Raw genomic sequence first — 20,657 nt, 5'->3', positions numbered from 1 at the left:
TTTTTCTCTGAACGTCGGGGGCAGCGCTGCTTTCCACAAGCGGGAGAGCTGTGAATTATTATGCTATTTCTTAACGCCTTGGTAAAGCGCATCCAGGCAGTGGGTCAGCATCGGCGTGAGCCGCAGAGGCACCGCGACTGTAAGAGCTTACCAGGGGCGCCCTGCCCGCTCGCCTTGCCCCGAAGGACCCGGCACAGCCTGCCGACGGGAGGGGAGACAGCGCGGAGGGAAGGCGGCCAGGGTGCCCGTGGGCAGCGGGGGGGTGCGGGGGGACGTGCCCGCTCCGGCTGCGCGGCTCAGGGCGGCCGGCACCGCTGCGGGCGCGGCGGGCCTGTCGCTCGATCAGCATATGTAAATGAGCCGCATCCTGCCGCCCAATCAGGAAATATGGGGAGGGGAGCGCGATGGCCCATTGGCGGGCAGCCCATGGCGAGATGGCGTGTTCCCCGCTCCTGATCGAGTCTCGAGCTGTACAGCGTTCGCCGGACGGTTGCCCCGGCGACACAGTGAGTGACGCGCCGCGGCCTGGGCGCGCCGGGCCCTCGCCATTGGCTGCGCGATCGGGCGATGGCGGCGGTTGGCGTGTCGTGCCCCGGGTGTCCTTGCTCGGAGAGGAGCGGCCGGCTCAGTCTGCAGCGCGGCGGGAAGGAGGAGGGTGTCGCCTGTCTGCGGTGGTGCAGCGACGGTGCCGGGACGGTGAGCGAGGGCTGGCGGGGCGGAGGAGGGCAGGAGGGCCGCGTTCCGGTCAGGCGCGGTGCGGGCAGCCCGCCGTTGCGACGCGGGTCCTCCGTGGGCGGAGGACGGGCTGCGGCTCCGGGCCGCGAGCGGCTCCTCGGAGATCGGCCGGATAGCGGCGGCACGGGGGAGGGCACCGTCGCCATCACTGCCCCTAGGGAGCGGCAGCCTCCCCGCGTCCCGGCCCGCCTTACCCACACCCTGGTTGGCGGGCGGGGGAGGTCAGAGCCGCTGTCCCGGTGCCTTCTTGACGTTGGAGGACGCGGCCCCGCGGGGGGGGCTGCGGAAGGCCGTCCGCCGCACCGGCCGTCCGCAGCGCGCTGCGCCCCCGGGCGCGCTGCCGTTGCGCGGGGTTCGCCAGCTCCGCCCGGCAACGCGCGGGGCCTCTGCTGCTGCAGGGAGAAACTCGGCCTTCCCCGTGCCGGCTTCCAGCGGGCTGCGGGGCGGCCCAGCCTAGGTCACACTGGAGGACTGTGCCCCCCGCCTTTCGCCCGGGGTTTGAGGGGCTACAGTGAGGGCCCTGCGAGAGGGTGGTTTCCCTTTTTGAAAACACAGAACGCTACCTGGCAGTTTGACAGGGTCTGAGTGGTGTCCTATGCTTTTCAGGTGAGCTCTGTACAGGGTTTTTGCTCAGCTATGTTTGCCACTCAATTCCTTTGTAATACCGTAGCTATCGCTGAATCAGCCAGCAAGAGATGGGAAATTTGTGCTGATCTGATAGATGGTGTTGCGGATGACTGCTCTGAGGTTAGTGAAAGCTGTGTGAGAAACCTTAGGTATTTAAGCGAATAGTTACATGGCAGATTAATGCTCTAAACCATTGCATACAACCAGTTCAGTTTGCTTTTTACGCTCTGGTTAAATTTTTGAAGGGGTTGCAGTTGTTTTGTGTTTGCGTTTTGTTTTGATTACCAGAACGGATTGCTTTACTTCATAGTCTCCTGCAAATTTTTGATTGAAAACAAAGGCAAGCAGGAAATGGACAGGATTTATAAAGCATCTCTTTTGAACCCCCATTTTGAGATTTAACAAAATTATATTAATGATAAACTTCAGCTTTATATTTAACATCATGTCTTGCTAATTTCAAGCTATGAGTCAGTGTAGCTATACAAATATTTTAAACAGAATTATAAATATGAGCTGATGATATGCATTGAAATTTTTTTTTACAGCACTCAGTAATGCAGAATCAGTGTACAAAATCTTCATCAATATTTTCTAGAAGTGTCAACTGCATGGCAGAAAACTCCATGCGCTTCAGGCAGGTTAAATAAACATTAAGGCTTTCAAGAATCCTTTTAGGTTAGGAGTTACTGCCACTTAGTTGACCCCAAGGTCAGCAGTGAGGCATCCTGTATTTCATAGCAGCAGTTAATGATAAAACATTGTCTAATAAAAGATACTATTGATAATTATTTTTGTAATCCAATTAATGCTTTTTTCATTAATTGATTTATGTGAAGCCATTTTACACTTACTAGTTTTGCTTACAAGTGTCAAAAATAGTATCTGAAGAATACCAACAATTTGCTAATTGCCTAGGTTATTCCAACAGTCAGAATTTAGGAGTTGTATTAGTAGTTTTAGGACTGGTAGGACTCTATAGTCATGTAGTAAGTACTAATTCTGTTTTTCCTGAAACAGTGTGGTGTTCAAAAATATTTGTATTTTCATAGGACATGGCTATGCTTTTTCTATTTTTTGCATTGTTTCAAAATCTTTGGCACTAAGATATTCCTCTGGCTATGTATTATTTTAGTTTTCCTATTTAAAAGATACCTTCCATTCTGCTGGGGAAAAACTATAATACCACTTTGGAACAATTCTGCAAGAACATAAATTTACAAAACAGTATGTACATTATATTACACAGGGAAAAACAAAGGGTAATGTTGACTTTAAAAGGAGTGGGTTTGTTGTGTTTTTTTGTTTTTGTTTTTTTAAAAAAAAGCTTTCTGGCAGGAAATTGAATAGTTTCTTCATGAGGAAGGCAGTCCTCTCAATGATTTTCCCCATTTGGTTCTACGGAACCAAAGCCACGAAAGTCCTGCCACACCTTCACCGTGGAAGGACAAATAAAAATAGATTGATGCTGTTGGTGCTTTTATGATCAAGACTGGCATTGGTAGGAAATCAAGATGATTCTGGTATCTTCAGGAACACTAAGCAGATAGATTTGCGCTGTCTGTTATTTTCTCCGTTGAATGTCAGCTTCATTTTTGGTGTCCAAGCAAAAGAAGTAATACTAGAAAGACTGTCTTCCCAGAAGCCTGATGGATGGATTGCTACTTTTAAGGCAACATGAAGGGATTTTTTTATCCACTTTGAAGTGACTGTGTAGAGCCATTTCTGCCCTCTATGGAAATCTTTACAGTGCTAGATTTCTACGTGTAAATACTGAATTACAGATTGTTTCTGTTAGCCAGGCTACTATTTAAGCATCTTTTGAACTTTGTGGTACAGTTATATAGTTCACATTCATCACAGAGTTTTATAAGCTGTTGATTTTGTGCAATGAGAAAAGCAAAGTCCCACTACTAATGTATTTAAGAGAGAATTTTGTGGTATTTTGTTTCTATGCTATAAAACATAAGTCAGCATCCTTGATGAACTTGTCTAAAGTTCATCTAAAAGAGCAAATAGACTAGGATGCGGTTTTTGTAACTGAAGGATGTACAGAACATCCACGTTCTCAGTTATGTGAAAGAGAGGTGTGAGAGTTCCTGTCCAATGTTTGTTATCTGTCAAAAGCAAAGGGGATGATGAAATGCATCAGTAACCTGGGAATTAGTTATGGGTACAACAGAACTGTCACAGAATACTGTATGTGAGAAGGACTCGTGCTTGAGATGAAGAAGGAACTGTTTTGAATGTGATTAACTCAAACCACTGAAGAATATTAAGCAGAAGGTAGAGAAGACACAGTCAGAGGAAGGTAACATTGCCATTCCAGCTGTGGAAGTTGAGCATTACCAACAATGGTTAGTTGGTAATTTATATAGTTAAAATGAAGTTAATCTATGTTTTTGATAGGAAGAGTGAGTAGAAAGAAGTAAGTTAATTTAGTGAGTGCTTCCATAGGTGGTAAAAATAAGAAGTTGGAGTCAAAGTGGTATCAACATTGTGTGACAGAAAGATACTAAGAGATGGTGTGAGAGTTGTGGAGACTTATTAGTAAGACCTTGAAGAAACAAGGGAGTTGTGTTTAAAAAAAATAAAAAAAAATTGAGATGGCAGGAGCAGATCATATTGTATTTCAGAAGATGAGAAATATGTGTTTTACATGGAAAACTGAAAGGTGAAGATTAGTTTCCTTACTTATCTGTTACTTAACTGGTTTGGTGGTTTTTTTTTTTCTGAGGGATGACTTGCAGAAATTTATAGAGCTCTGTCATTTTTCCCTGAACTTGCTTATGTGAAATACTCTTTTGTTGCAGGTTCGCTAAGTATAGAAAAACAGTCTTGAAAATGTTGTCCAGACTCTTTCGAATGCATGGCCTTTTTGTAGCCTCTCATCCATGGGAAGTCATTGTGGGAACAGTGACTCTCACCATCTGTATGATGTCCATGAAGATGTTCACTGGGAATGATAAGATTTGTGGCTGGAATTATGAGTGCCCTAAACTTGAGGAGGTAAGGATTTAAATTCATGTTATAGTACTTACTGTTAATCAGTAGGTCCAGGGTTTTCCGTAGAATAAGATCAGTTTGTGATGTTTTAGGAGGAAAGTAGCTACACAGAAACTTCTTTATTGCCTTCTTTTCCCATTGTGGATATTAAAGCTGTACGCAAGCAGTGATGCGCTACAGCAGGTTTTCATTAAATCGAACTTTCAGTTGCACAGCATCTAGTGAATAAGGATTTTATATTAATATTGTTTGCAATATTTTAATTTTTTAAGGCAGACTAGCAGTGATATTTTATTCTGAAACTTCATGTTTAGTGCAGCTTCACAATGTTTTTTTTTATTACTGAAACTTAACAACAAGTTCCTACTTAATATAAAAGCTAAATAAATCACTTTTTATTTCAAACAGGATGTTCTGAGCAGTGACATCATCATCCTGACAATCACGCGCTGTATAGCAATCCTTTATATATATTTCCAGTTTCAGAACCTAAGGCAACTTGGGTCAAAATACATATTAGGTACTGTATCTGATTTTTGTATTTGCTGTATGCATTTTAATCAGTTTTTTTATGTAAATTCGTAATAAATACTAGAATTTTAATACCTATGTACAGAACAGGGTTATTCTAATTACTTGCTAGGTAGCTAGAATACATGTTCTGCATAGATGAAAGTGCAGTTTTTCTTAAGAGAGATTATGTGCGATTATCTAAACACTGAAAATTTAATTCTTGAAATAATTGTTTATTGTGTGAAACATTTAAAAATATAGAGCTGTTTAAGCCAGTTCTCATTCATTATCAGCAAAAATAAAAAGATTTATGGCTTTTATTTCTTGGAGTCTTACTTGGAATGCAGTACAAATTTCAGATTTAAATATCTGTATAAAAATAGCATGTATTTCAGTTTGTACCTCAACCGCTGTTAATGCAGTCTGAGAGATGAGAATTGTCATTTGTTTGTGTCAGGATTGATCTAAAGGTATTGTTTTTCTTTTTTCCTTTTTTTTCCTCCCACTATATATAAAACAAAAATTGCCAATTCTCTCTTTTTTTTTTTTTTTAAAGGTATTGCTGGCCTCTTCACAATCTTCTCAAGTTTTGTTTTTAGTACAGTGGTAATTCACTTCTTGGATAAAGAACTGACAGGTTTAAAGTAAGTAATGAATTGTTATTCTGGATTTCTTGCTTGAATTTTTTCCCCTGTACAATAAACCTTGAGTTTTAACATATGCCTCTTTTTTCAGTGAAGCTTTACCGTTCTTCCTGCTTCTGATTGATCTGTCAAGAGCAAGTGCATTAGCCAAGTTTGCACTCAGTTCCAACTCACAGGTCAGGGGGTTTGGGGTTTTTTGTTTCTTCGGGGGTTTTCTTTGTTTTTGCAATGGAGCTTTTGAATTTAATGTTCAAAGATGAACATTATCCCTTGGCAGGGTGGTTTGAACTAGATGATCTTTAAGGTCCTTTCCAAACCAAACCATTCTATGATTTTATGAATGATCCAGGTGGAGAGACCTACAGGTGAATACTGTATTGGTGATACATAAAAATGATTGGATTTTATCCAGATTCTGTGTTTTCATCTTCAATTCAGATCAGTGTTCAAGTGAATAATAACACCGTAAAATTAGTGAGCATAGTCATGTGAGCTAAGTTAACTGTATGTATGAGTACTTCATAGGTTCAGAACTTCAAACCAGCAATACTTACAGCTCTGTTAAGGCGGCTAGAGTTCCTAGACCAAAGTCTTCCCTAGAACAGTCACTGATAGAAAAAAGTTAATTTCTAGGGCTCAGGAACATCTAATGTTACAATGCTGATACTAGAAAAAGCATATTTCTGGACAGGATCTTAGCAGAACAAACGTAGCATATGTGTAGACAGAAACATTCATCCTCTTATGCAATTAACACAACGCAACAGGAAGGATTGACAGGACATCTTGCTTGTCATACATTGCAATGGTTTTCTCCTAATATTCTAAGTTCTGAGATAGAAGTGTATTTAGTGAAATTAATTTGTACCTAAAAAATACTGTACATGGTAATTGAGCATACTAATTGTGACAAAAATATTGTATATTATATTTTAGTATATTGTGTATTAGAGTTTATTGCCCATTCTCTATATACGCAATATTGTTATAGTGTGTTGTATATTATAATAATAGCAAGTACAGGTTTTTTTATTCATTTTCAAGAAAGTATTTCACAAATAGGTTTTCCCTACAGCTTCTCTCCCCCTCACCCCAAAACCACCACCACCAAAAACCCAGCAGCAGACCCTCTAGAGTTTGCCATGCCTGGCTTCTGTTGGAAATCCCTTCCTCCCCAGGGGAGAGTTTTAGGGTCTTTTATGTCAGCTGAGTTAAATAATAAAAGTTAGGGTACAGATAGATGGCTGCAAGAACTTTTGAAATGCCATGACATAAGTGGCTTCTATTTTACATGATAAAGTGTAGCAGTCCTGTTTTTCTGAATGTAGTGTAATTAAAGTCTGTGCCTATCAGTGTTGTAGGAGCTTAAAATACTGATGAGCCAAAGGTAGAGGAATTAATCAAAATTAAATAAACATGTGTAAATAAAGACTGTCAAAGTATAATAACTTATGGCAAATAAAGCAATTAAAGAATGTATTATCTCTTATAAGGTCGTGTCACCATAATACTACTCAATTTACTAATCATGTTATGTGTACTCCCTTAATTTGATTTTTGTCTTTATGTTAATGTACAGACATTTTTCTTTTTAGGATGAAGTAAGAGAAAATATTTCACGTGGAATGGCAATTTTAGGCCCTACGTTTACGCTGGATGCACTTGTGGAGTGTCTTGTGATTGGTGTTGGTACTATGTCAGGTGAGTGATACAGTCTAAGGGTCTAAATCTTTCCAGTTAAAAAAGACTATTTGAAAGATGCTGGGATATTGAGAGTTTCAAATAGTAGGTGTTACCCATGAGAGTGGAGTGACTTAATATATTTATTTAGCTATTTATTTACCTGTCTAATTAGCCTATATTACTATTTTCCTGCAGATATGAATAATATGTACCTGTTGAAGAGAATTAGCTGTTGGGTTTTTTGTGGGGTTTTTTTTTAAACGACCTTGCATACCTCAAAGCACTTGCTTTTCAAATTATTTTGGACCTTTTCAGGGTATTGTGTATTAATAAGCTGTTTTCTTTTTACATCTAGGAAAAAACCCCTCATTTTGGTTTAGCATATAGTTGATTTTTTTTTCTTTTAGTATTTATACTGTTAGCTCTTTCATCTTTACTAAAGCAGTTCCGTAATACACGTGTGACATGGCTAATCAACTTTATCTGGATAGCAGGTTTGTGAAAGAGTAGGTGGTGTATATACTGTTTCTCATTGCCTGAACACTTAATTGGCCATCTTTCAGAAGGGATTTCAGTACATAATGTCGACTAATTGTTCTTTGATTACGTAAGTGAGGAGTTTCAAGCTTTCAGTGTGAAGCTTTAAAATCTTGGTGAACTGTAATTATTTGTATTTATTTAGAATTACACTTTAAAAGTTTTCTATAGATACTGTAAATTCATATTGTGCTTAGAATAAGCTAATACACAATGACTAGGGCTTAACATGCTTGTTTTCCATTAATCTAGGCAGTTCCCTATATAATCCGTTGTGTCAGTTCAATGGTTTCTTTCTTACTTCTGCAAAACTTCTTCAAGTATATAGAAAACCCATTGCATATTCAAATATAAAAAATGTCTTTTTTTTTTTTTTTATGTAGGTGTACGACAACTTGAAATTATGTGCTGCTTTGGCTGTATGTCTGTTCTTGCCAACTACTTTGTCTTCATGACCTTCTTTCCAGCTTGTGTGTCCTTGGTATTAGAGGTAAGACCAACTTCAAGACAACGTCAAGCTTAGTATTCAGACCCTGTGCTTCACGGATTTATATGCTGTCATGTTTGTCTTCCTTTAAAAGTGAACGGGGATAATGCACAAAACCAGTTACGTGGCTCAGCTGATAACAGTAATTTGTTAATGCCACTGTAAATGAGTCACACTCAACAGTATGAGTTCTGATCTAAAGCAGAGTAAACAAATTATACTGTAAATTCTTGTCTGTCCAGGGTTTTCCCCTATTTAAAATCTAACGTAGGCTAAACAGTAGATTGTAGGCTAATTCTTCTGTTGGTAATTTCTTAATGATCAAATAAAAATACAAAGTTGAAGCTAACTTGTTGGTTCTTCTAATATGGACTAAATAGGACCTATTTTTAAATTTTGTTATTTTTACAGCTTTCTCGAGAGAGTCGTGAGGGGCGTCCTATATGGCAGCTTAGCCATTTTGCTCGTGTTCTAGAAGAAGAAGAAAATAAACCAAATCCTGTAACACAGAGGGTCAAAATGATTATGGTTTGTGGCTCTTTCTCACCTGTGGTTGTGCAATCAGTAAGGTGTCCTGGTGCAATGCATGAAGCTTTTGCTTTCTGTAGACTTGTATTCTGCATCCCATTAGTCTAGTTTACCGTGGTAATTTTTAATAACATTCCCTGTATCTACACCTAAAGTCTTCCTGCGTATGCCATTTCTGTGCCAAGCACTGAGGGCTTTTTCGTGTGTGCTGATACCCTCACACGGGGGAAAAAAAGGCACGGGGGGAAAAAAAACTAACCCAAACAAACAAAAAAAGAAAATGTTTAATCTTAGTAGGTTAGATACCTAGTTACAGTTGAAAAATTAATACTTGTTTTGTGTTTTTAATACAGTCGCTGGGTTTGGTTCTTGTTCACGCCCACAGTCGTTGGATAGCGGAACCAGCTGCTCAAAACAGTACTGTAGAAAATTCAGTGGTATTGGATGAGAGTGCACCGAAGAGAATTGAACCTAATGTTTCATTATGGCAGTTCTACCTTTCTCGGTAGGTGACTTCACAGAACAGAAGTGTGTTTCCTTGATTAGGGTGTATTCACCGGTGTATTCTCCAGTGCTGCTAAGCTATGCTCCTAGTGTACAACACTTGTAAACTTTCAGATCTGACCACTGTAGGATTTCTTGGAACCGGAGGTGACATTTTATAAGAAATATTTCAATATTACGTTGTTTTGTCCAATCTCCTTGAAGTAAACAAGAACATGACCAGGAGACAGCTGTCCTGTATGCATCAAAACACTGTCTTTTCCCACTAGCACTGACACCTTTCAGAGCATACTGGAAAATAAATCTTCTGACTGCACTAGAGAAATGATTTATGCAGAGCTTCTGACCATTCATACACAAGTGCAAGAAGTGCAAAAGCCATTGCTTTTCCTTCAGCTCAACTGAAGTTAGCAGCACCTGTGATTCCATATTACTTCTGAAAACTCAGAACTGTCTATTTTAGGGTTTCCCCCCCCCGCCCCTTGGCAGTTCAGCTTGCATCATAGTAGTCATTATTGGTGGAGGATGATAATTGAAGCTTTCTGCTTTGTCATTGGGAGATAGGTGTTAAATCAACTTGATGTAGTTGTTAGATAGTGAATATTTTACAGTCATTTCTTTTACTGGGACTGCTTTTTAGCTAAGATTTAGTAACTATTTAATGACATCTGAAAATTCTTACTTTGTTAATAATACAAAGAATGATTTCTCTACCCTAACCTAGCATATGTGAATGTCCTAGTAGAAAATGACTGGAATTTCTGTAACTGTATAAATTATGATTAAACTGTTACCTTTCCTAAAGCAAAGGGATGTCAGAATGCTGTTATAAACAACAAATTGTATATACCACATATTTACTTTTTTGATTTGTCTGTTTTAGAATGGCCAGTATGGATATTGAACAAGTAATCACTCTTGGATTAGCCCTTCTCCTTGCTGTCAAATACATTTTCTTTGAGCAAGCGGAGACTGAATCCACACTCTCGTTGAAGAATCCCATAACATCTCCAGTGATGGTCCAGAAGAAGGTCCCTGAGAATTGTTGCAGGAAGCAATCTGGGCTTCTGAAAAACAATCAGAAGTCTAACACAGTAGAAGAAGCTTTAGTTCCCAAAGATGGAAATGGTAATTTTTAGCATTTTGAAGTCTGAACCTATTCCTGAATATTTGGAACAAATAGCAGAATCTGTGTTAGCGTGTTGTATTTGGAATCAAGACTTAAGAATTTTGTAAACCAAAGTTCATTTTAATTCTCTTTATGCAGCTGAAGTCATAAAACCTGCATTAGCAGAGTCATCAACCAAGGCTACATTTGTAGTTGGCAGTTGTAACCCTGTGGAAACTTCTTCATTTCTTAATGGAAAAGAGGAAGAAATTGAGTTACCTAAAGAACCACGTTCTATTGAGGAATGTGTTCGTATACTTGGAAATGCAGAGGTATGGAATAATAACTTGCTTTTTTTAACCCCTACTGCAACATCTGATCTAAGAATCCTTACAGTTCATTTTCCAGCTTTTAAATGATCCTATTGATTGTAATGTCATTCTTCAGAAAATTACATGGCTTTAATAACTTGTGGGGGGGTCACAACTAAACCAAAACCCTTTCATAAGTCAGTTCTCCTCCAGTCAGTCGCGCAGGGGGGGAGGGGGAAGCAGCTTCATCATTCATCACATACCAAGTCATTGAAGCTTCATCATGTACATGTCTAAGTGGGTGCCTGAGTAAAAAGAAAGTTTTTGATCCTATCCTGGCCTACTATAAAACCTGACATTGGCAGTTGGTTCCTTTAGATGTACTCTGATAATGTCAAAGTAATTTTCCTTTTTAATTTGGAAATATTTAAAACGATTTTCACCAAGAGAATCTGTACTTTCTCTCCCCACCCTTTACATTTCCAGAAGGGAGCAAAATTCCTTACTGATGCTGAGGTTATCAGCTTAGTTAATGCTAAGCATATTCCTGCATACAAACTGGAAACCCTGATGGAAACTCAGGAGCGAGGTGTATCCATTCGCAGACAGATGTTATCTAAGAAACTCCCTGAACCTTCATCTTTGCAATATCTTCCTTATAGGAATTACAATTATTCTTTGGTAAGTAAAAGGCAGACAAGCAAAAAGCACTGTAAAACCATTTTCCAAATAGATGAAATACATGCCTAAAGTGATATATATGAATTAACAATGAGCTTGGTCAAAACTGATGTAGAAGGGGGGGAAAAAAAAAGGCAAACATAGGGCACTACCTTTTATCGCTCTTGATGTTTTTAAACCTAGGGAGGTGGGTAAGTTCTGTAGCTTACCCAAAAAATATTTCCTACCAAAGTATGCAGCTGCCTTATCTTAGAAATGCAGAATTCTACTAATACTGACCCTGAGTTCATCTGAATGACAATATTACCTTGAGTTCAAGTTAAAATGGAAGTTTATTTAAAGTTCATTTAACAGTATTAGGGGTTTTTTAACGGTGTTTAAGACTTAATAAGATTCAATACATCTGCCAAATTATAGACTGGAACAGTATTAGCTGACGATAGCTGTAGCTGTTAACTTTTTGAGGTGGGAATTGGTTTGCTTTATAGGTAGGGTTGTGGGTTTTTTGCTGAGATACCTTGTAGTCACAGGCACAGTATATAATGTGCTGTACACCATACCACTGTAATGTACCCTTATATTTTTGTAAGGTTATGGGAGCTTGCTGTGAAAACGTGATTGGATATATGCCTATTCCTGTTGGCGTAGCAGGACCACTATTTTTGGATAATAAAGAGTTTCAGGTGCCAATGGCAACAACAGAAGGATGTCTTGTAGCAAGCACTAACAGAGGATGTAGAGCAATATGTGTAAGTATTGTTTGACTAGCTTGAAAAACTTCCTGTGTTATAAAACATATTTGGGGTGATACACAAGTAATCTTGCTTTGTTTCCCTTCCACTTTGATTTTTAGCTTGGTGGAGGAGCAAGTAGCCGCATTCTGGCAGATGGGATGACTCGAGGACCTGTTGTAAGGCTGCCCACTGCTTGCCAGGCTGCAGAAGTGAAAGTTTGGCTTGAAAGCCCTGAAGGCTTTAAAATAATGAAGGAAGCTTTTGACAGCACAAGTAGGTTAGTACAATGGCTATTCCAGCCTTATTTCCTGACATAAGACTTCTATGGATGGTAGAAAGCTTCTAATTTGGTTTTTTTGTGTACTGCAATACAGGATATTACAGCTTCATTTTGGCTATCCCATGTAGTGTGAATCTAAGAGAACAAAAGTCACTCTCGCAATGTACCAAGGCTAGTAATAAACATTTTCCAGTGATCAGTGGTAAACAACTGAATCTTGGCAACAAATGCATTGGCATTGTGTAATACTTAATACATTATTTATGTTGTCTAAGCATTTAAAAATAAACATAAAAGCTTATTTGGATTTTTAGTAGGTACTAAGCAAAAAGTAATTTGAAGTTTGGAATCTACCCTTTCAGATGATATTACTAATGTTAATAATTAATTTGCGAGGTTCCAGAGAATACGGGGTAAACTAATGCTAGAACTGAAATGCTAAAAAATGTAAAACAGTATTAAGAATAAGTCTATTACAAGCCCTGGAGTTTTTTTCTAAGACTTACAAATATCTGCTTTCTTTAGGAAAATTCAGAGAGAGATTTCCTTATCGGTTTTGTTTCTTACCAATCTTACAAGTGTCAGCCAAGGACATTTCGGCCACAATCCAACTCATGCTGCCGTTTAAATGCAGTATTTTTCCTGGTTTTTGTTCGACTTGCGGAGCTTGCACTGTTGTTGAAGATAGCATGGGTTTTGCCTTGCTGTAAAACTGACATAAGACTTTCCAAAGGCCTCATTTTTAGTTTATACCTGGTAGTCAGATGTTTTAAGGAATACAAATGAACTAAATTTATGTTAGGTCCCCAGGATATTTTATTTCATGAAGTCCAGCGATAGAAAACATAAAAAGGCAGTGAGCACTTTTACAGTATTTATTCGAGAGAACTGTGTAGCTGAAGGTTTTTTTTCCTGTGCTGAGGGAAGAGGAACACAGTGTGGTTAACAGCGCTATCTGCAATGATTTACTGTCATTTTGCCACTTAAAACTAATTTAATCTTCTTCCTTGAGGATTGTAAGTAATAGTTAAACTTTCTTGCAGGTTTGCCCGCCTACAAAAGCTTCTCATCAGTTTGGCTGGTCGTAACCTTTACATCCGTTTTCAGTCTGGAACAGGGGATGCAATGGGAATGAATATGATTTCAAAAGTAAGGACCAGTCGCCTTAAGTCTTTTTAATAAATGTGTATTTCTTTTAAAAATAAATAAATTACAGCCTACCAATCTGTGGCTACGTGGCATGTGAAGACAGAAAGATAAGACATTAGCATTGTTTGCAGTCCTATAAAATAATAAAAGTGTTTGACCTTGTCAAATGTAAACAAGAATAGGATGAGAATTATGAAAGAAAAAAGTAACTTTGTATTTTAATTTTTTTATTATTATTAATTAAAGAAAGTAGTCTTGATAATATGGAAGTTAAGCTGGTTGCTCTGTTGCCTTGGGCCAAAGATTTTATCCAGCAGTAATTAATGTTACTGTGTTTATCACTTCCTTGTAAATAAAGGATTAGGAATCTGGTGAATGGCAGCAGAGAGGTGTTCTCTAGTTTTGGTTGGTTGGTTTTGTTTGTATGCAAACATGTGGAAGAACCTGAGATATGACCCATAGATTGGGGGGATGCCTTGTGCTATTTGAAATTAATACTGATTGCCTATTCTATGTAAAACTTAAGTCTATAAGAACCGTTACATAAATGGGTCTGATCATAGACGGGTACTGAATATAGCAGACCTTTTGTCTGATTTCCTAGTGTAGAGAAGCTCTTTCCACTACATCCAAAATGAACTCATTTCATGCCTGTAGCATTTAACTTGGTTCATGTTGTATCTTCAGTATGGTAAGCATATGCCCATTCACCTAGAATGTATCCAGAGAGTCCATATGTACTGGGAAGAACCAATTGCTGCCCATATAATTTCCAGAGTGGTTAGAAAAAAGATAGGGATAATGTTTTAGGTTTTTTCCTGGTTCAGGTTCCTTCCTGAAATTGTGTTATTTTCTTCAGCTGTAACTGATGATCTTATTAGACTTAATCAAATCTTGCTGTTCCACTGTCCTTGAGTAGCTTCTTTTGCAGCCATAATGATGTAATTGCCTTTTATCTGTTTCTCTTCTCACAGGGTACTGAAAAAGCACTGGCAAGGTTGAATGAAGAGTTTCGTGATCTCCAGGTTATAGCTATTAGTGGTAACTATTGTACAGACAAAAAACCTGCTGCTATAAACTGGATAGAAGGAAGAGGGAAGTCTGTTGTCTGCGAAGCAGTCATTCCAGCCAAGGTTGTTAGAGAAGTAAGTTTCTGCTTTCTTTTAATTGTTTGTAAAAATGCATACATTTTACAGAACTGATCATACATCAGTATGTATACATATATCATACATTATCTTACACCATAGATATTAACTGTAAGTTGTTTTCCAGGTGAGCGTAATTCCTACATGTATTTTCAGATACTGCTGTAGGATAAGCCATTTTTCCTGAGACAGTAGATGTTTTTTCCTTTCATTGTCTCTTCTGACATAATGTGCATATATTTAATGATGCATATCTAGTTTCACTTTTTACCTTTGAAAAATTATGCCACAGCTTGATAGATTTTTACATATGGGGTTTTGCCTGTCATTAAACCCAGTCATTTTGGTCATTTCACTCATTTGTTGTCTCTCACAGAAACCCGGTGTTCTCTTCAAAGTTTGTATGCCTCCTACAATGAAAACACATAATCAGGTGCTTCACTTAATTCCAAAGCTGCCTTAGCATCTTGCATGACGAAGGGTAACCCTTATAACCAGTGCCAGTCCTAGCTCCAGCAAACTTGTCCTATGTCTTAAGAGCTATCTTAGATTCTCTTCCACCTGCGCCCAGAAGACTGGCTATGTGTGTCAGACCAAATCCTTTGCCTGCTACGTGGTTGCCAGCACTGGCCACGAGAGACACTGTTTAAGGATGGGTTTACTACACCGTACTCAGCATAGTCTTCCATCAACTTGTTCGAGATTTTCTGAATTGTGCTTTCATATTTGATGGATTTTGTTTGTTTGTTTGTTTTTCCCCCAGTAATTTGTCCAGTCCCTTTTGTGAAACTATGTAAACTTCTAGCACTAGTATTCCAGGCAGAATCCACAGTGCAGCTGCACCTTGCATGAGAACTACCTCCTTCTTGTTGTTAGTTCTATTTGGTGATGCCCTAAAGACTTTTATCTTCACTCTGCTGCTCAAGATTTTATATCTCTAACACAGCCCTTCCACCTTCCCAGCTGCTCTCATTTTCAGACTGAAAAGCACTAGTTTCACTATGAAGAATAAGTAGAAAGACTATTCTAGCATGTCTATGAACACCCTTCTCTCTAGATCTTTTTCAGTTCTAAAATTTCTAAAATGCTGGGTGCAGAGTTGGACACAGTATTCGAAGTGTGTGTGCAGGCTGGTTTTACACATTGACACAATTTATGTCTTTTGGGTTTGCTTCCTAGTAGTTTCCTAATTTTCAAATTGCTTGCATTTTTACAGCTGATTCAGTGGCAATATATATTATAACCCCACGTACATCACTACATATACTTACACTGAACTCCAATACATAAACTTCGTATTCTTGTCAGTGTTGTAGACTTTGTGCAGATCTCTTACTATTACTGCTACACTGAATATCTTAAGTTTCGCTCACAACACTGTCTTTTTTCATTCTCTTTGATAATTTTTATACTAAATTCAGTGTAAATCTCTTATCTGAAGGTTTCAAAATACAGTCAGTATAGTATAAATGTGCCACTTAAGCATTGTGCACAGTAATATCAAATTATTTACCAATGTAGCACAGTGGTTTGTGTTTGAACTCTTCAATTTAGCTCCACATTCTTATGCAGAGCAAAATTGGGGAGGGTTTAGTGTCTGGAGCAACTTGGGAGGAATGTTGCTATCACATCAAGGTGAATTAATGGGAAATATCTGCCAAGTTAATTTTGTTTGTTTCATTCTGAAGAGAAATGAGAATTTGAAACAGAGAAGGTAGCTGGTGAGCTTTTTTTAAAAGCCTGTGCAAGTCCCAACCCGTGGCACTGACTTTTCCATTGTTACTTGGACAATACAGCCTGCATTTGAAAGGGCTCCTTTCTAACAAAAACGTAGATATCTAGGACAATGGTTGAGTCAAATTCCATATGGAAGCAAACAAGGGGCGAGGGCTTATGAACCATAAATAGAGTATTTCTACTCCTACCAAAGGAATGGTGTAAAGTGTATCACTTTGTCTAGGTATTGAAGACAACTACAGAAGATATAGTTGAAGTGAACATAAACAAAAATTTGGTGGGTTCTGCGATGGCTGGTAGCATAGGTGGCTACAACGCACATGCGGCAAACATTGTGACAGCTATCTACATTGCCTGTGGTCAGGTAGGTTTGTTTTACACCAGTTCAGGTTTTCTTTAGTTCAGTAATTCTTAATGAAATGCTTAGTTGAGTGTTTTGGTTTTATTTTGTTTCCCCTTCTTGATCTGAAGGATGCTGCGCAGAACGTGGGCAGCTCTAATTGCATCACTTTGATGGAGCGAACTGGTTCCACCAACGAAGACCTGTACATCAGCTGCACAATGCCTTCTATAGAAATTGGAACTGTTGGCGGAGGCACCAACTTGCTCCCACAGCAGGCCTGTTTGCAGGTATAAATCAGAAAGTTTTTTATATATATATAAAGCAACTTAAGCTTCTTAAATCAAAGCTCGCTTTCATGTTGTGTACATTGTGTCCAAGTAATGTTGTGGGAATGGGGCCTCCTGAAACTTGGTGGATTTGACACGTTATCTAGTTTCTAAAGCTTAAGTTGTTTAATATTAAAGAGCCTTAAAGCTACTTGATTGGATATAATTTGGAAAGACACTTTAATACTAAATTTACAATAAATTTACTTAGATTTTGTAGCATAATACTGCATATTTTTCTCTCCAGATGTTAGGGGTTCAAGGTGCAAGCCAAGATAACCCTGGTGAAAATGCCCGTCAGCTTGCTAAAATTGTTTGTGCTACAGTGATGGCAGGAGAATTATCACTAATGGCAGCTCTTGCAGCTGGGCATCTAGTCAAAAGCCACATGATCCACAACAGGTAAGAAATGGAAAAATTCTTGTCTTTCTATGCTGTTTTGCCCTTTTTCCAAGTACACAAGATTCTATAATAATTGCATGAATAATTGCAACATATAATAGCAGTGTAACATTTTAACTAGCTAATGTAGTTCTGGTTTTATTAGGTCAAAAATAAATCTACAACATCTTCAAGGAACCTGCACTAAGAAGGCAGCTTGAATACTAAACCAGCTTTAAAATGAAGAATTGTTCTAGCAACTGACCAGGTGCACAGCGGAAAAAAAAATAATCTGTGAAGTTTAGAATGAAAATCACCTTCAACTCAATGATGTCTGTGTAAGATAAACTGAGAGATCAATGGACTTGTGTGAGACTACTTACGCATTTGACCTTCAGTGGTTAGAGATGACTTCATGAAGGAAGTCCTGTCAGATGTCTTGAACGTGGCTTTGGAATTCTTACTCTTACACAACATTTTCTAATGGGTCAGTCTTATGTTTTTACAGGTTGAGGTTATTTTGACTAGTAAGCTCCTGGTAACTACCAAGCTGAAAAGTGATGTAATGTACTTTGTACATTTAAAAAAAAAAAAAAAGTTGGTCTGAACTTGGCTTGAATGCACTGGTCCTTGCCACCTTTATTTTCTGGTTAGACAAGCATGTTTTTTTAAAGTGATGGCAAGCCTAATCACTTCCTGTGAACTCCCAGTTTTAATTTTGTCCACAAGTAAAACTTAGGCTATAAGACAATTTTATTGAATCATACTAGTTTTATAGAAACCTCTGTCTATATATAATGCTTAATTTGCCTGCTGCTTCAGCTAAGCAGCGTTCAATGTTTTAACTCCACAATTTAGGTTATTCCTTTACAGAAGACTTGTGACCTATAAAGTTCTGAACTGTTAACTATAATCTGTACTGAAGTAGGGAAAAACAGTGTCTTCGACTATTTCGTTATTTTGTTCAGGTAGAAAGAATAGATTTTGAAACTGCTAACTCCAAAACCAGTTACGTGTTAGGTTAGTAATTTAAGCAAATGCAGTTTCTCAAACTTTTTTTGATAGGAGTGCATTCAAACAACAGGATTCAAGAACAGATGTTTACACTTCTTTTAAGAGATGTCTCTCAAGGTACAGTGTGTTTGTATATTCCTAATTATGATTTTATTTTTTTAAGCGTTGGACACTTATTCCCCAGGAATAGATGTGTATCCACTGCATAAGCTGAGATAAAATGAAGCCAGAAGATCACACTGTTCTTTAACGCTAGGGTTTTTTTATGTTTTAACTCCTTTTAAACTTTCTTTTTGAGGGGGGAGTATTTATTTTAGGAAGAAATCTTATCCTTTTTTCAATGAAAAGTACTAATTAAGGGAATTCAGTGAAACGACATGTTAATGCAATGAGCAGTTTCTGTATTAAAATACCATACTTGGACCAGTGAAGCAGTCTCAGGTGTTCTTAATGTAATACAGAAAACCCAGGTGTACTCTGGTTTGATTCCGCTTTGGGAATATTGCTAAAGGCATCACCCTGCCTAGTTAATCACAGGAGGAAAATTGTTAATATGCTTGGTGATGGGTGGGGTTTTTTGTATGGTTTGGGTTTTTTGTTTATTTTTTTGGGAGGCGGAATCAGTGGATTGGACTGGGTTTCTTGCAGGAATGCAGCAGCATTCCTAAAGGTTGACTAGCAGAGATGCTCTTCTAATGTGCAAATTTCATATAAATCATGATGGGTTGTTGTGTAGTACATCAACACATTAGTATCATTGTAATGAGCTCATAAAGCTAATGTGCAAGCATGAAGACATACTACATGCTAGATACGTTAATGATAGCATGTAAATATCATTAATGTTTATCTTTCTGCAGTGTTGTTGCTAATAGCTACCATTTTATTTAAGGAAAGTTGGAACTACTTTGTTTCTATGTTCATTCAGTGATCTTATTTAAAGTAACACTGTTCTGGCAGTAAATGGTGGTTCAGTGTTCATTTTAGTGGATTTAACTGACGTTCTGTCTTGCAGAATTAACATTTTGTATTATTACTAAATTGTGTACATTTTGGTACAGAACTACTTTTTCAGTTTCAGTAAAACAATGGAAAACGTGCTGGCTTAATTGTGATATTTTAAGCTTACTTCATGACTTAGTGACATACCTTAGTAGACAACATAAAATAAGGGGGTTAAAGAAAGTACGACTGGCGTACAGTATTAAACACATGGGGCTATGACACCAGAGGTTCTCAACCTTGTTTGCGGAAGCCTGTACTCATTTATTCTCCTCAAAGCTGAATTATGCAGTTTGCCCAGGTGGGAGAACTAATTCACTGCAGCATTAGCGATACCGTATGTATGTTTCTTAATCACTTACCCTTTCTCTCAGTTAAGGCCTCTTAATCCCTGGGAAGTTACTTTGTGCAGCGTCCTGGACAAGGCAGGGAGAATCTCCTACAGTCCAGCTGCGTCGTTGGAAAAAGACTCCCTGCTTTTCTGGCCAAACCTTACGGGTTTTTATTCCCTGGTTTGATGGGTGGGGGCAGGATTATGTGTGAATGTTTCTCTGGTGTCTTGATGGCTCCTTAGTCTGTATGGCTAATTTAGTGATGTCTAGCACACAAAGTTACTGAATAGTGGTGGAATGGTACTCAGGGCATTTTGTTTGTTAAGGGATTATTCATAGCTCCATGAGGGTTTCAGTTCTTTTCATAATTTAGTGTTCAGGCAACCCCAGGCTGAGCCATTTCCACAGCTCCCCCCAAGTCATCTCTGCCTAGATAAGGATCTGTCAAGGTGACACAAAGCTGAGTCGAATCACAACTCCATGCATCTCACCTTTGTATCAGAAACCGGTTTAGCTGGGTCATCCCATACACCTGTAGTCCAGCTCTCATGTTTGGTCTTGGTAATGTCCATCAGTCTATAATCGGATGTACAATGCAGTCTGTGTTCTTTTTCAGTCTCCTCTGAACTACAGGTTTTATACCAGAAGCAGAGGTTAGCATTTCATATGTGTTAGAATGTTTAGGGAATTGAAGAGCTCTTGTTTCCCTGGATACACGCTAAAAATGTTGTGTGGCAAGATCACTTCAGTACAAGAAACAGTCATGTACTGTTGGTCTTGAGTCCTTGGCAAAACCACACCAGCTGTCTGTAATGAAGTTTCTAAAGCTGCTACTTAAATGCTATAC

At 38.6% G+C, this 20,657-nt stretch overlaps 1 protein-coding gene across 2 annotated transcripts; it reads left to right on the top strand.

The window, feature by feature from the left end:
* Window positions 1-663: 663 nt before the first annotated feature.
* On the top strand, window positions 664-19,575 carry HMGCR (3-hydroxy-3-methylglutaryl-CoA reductase). 2 transcript variants are annotated; one of them, XM_059833365.1, is made up of 20 exons: window positions 664-696; window positions 4,176-4,371; window positions 4,777-4,888; window positions 5,438-5,525; window positions 5,617-5,701; window positions 7,121-7,226; window positions 8,129-8,235; window positions 8,644-8,760; window positions 9,114-9,265; window positions 10,148-10,392; window positions 10,532-10,704; window positions 11,170-11,364; window positions 11,955-12,113; window positions 12,218-12,375; window positions 13,422-13,527; window positions 14,502-14,672; window positions 16,636-16,776; window positions 16,884-17,042; window positions 17,329-17,483; window positions 17,629-19,575. In XM_059833365.1, the coding sequence occupies exons 2-20, from the start codon at window positions 4,207-4,209 to the stop codon at window positions 17,681-17,683; spliced, it is 2,649 nt and encodes an 882-aa protein (XP_059689348.1). In that variant the 5' UTR covers window positions 664-696; window positions 4,176-4,206; the 3' UTR covers window positions 17,684-19,575. The 2 variants fall into 2 exon arrangements, with proteins under 2 accessions (XP_059689348.1, XP_009810232.1); XM_009811930.2 differs by lacking the exons at window positions 664-696; window positions 11,955-12,113 and having other exon boundaries at window positions 4,186-4,371.
* Window positions 19,576-20,657: the final 1,082 nt, after the last annotated feature.

This window comes from Gavia stellata, chromosome Z (genome assembly GCF_030936135.1).
Source record: "Gavia stellata isolate bGavSte3 chromosome Z, bGavSte3.hap2, whole genome shotgun sequence".
Classification (NCBI taxonomy): domain Eukaryota; kingdom Metazoa; phylum Chordata; class Aves; order Gaviiformes; family Gaviidae; genus Gavia; species Gavia stellata.
Note: the sequence above shows the minus strand (reverse complement) of the source record. Positions and strands in the feature narration are given on the sequence as shown.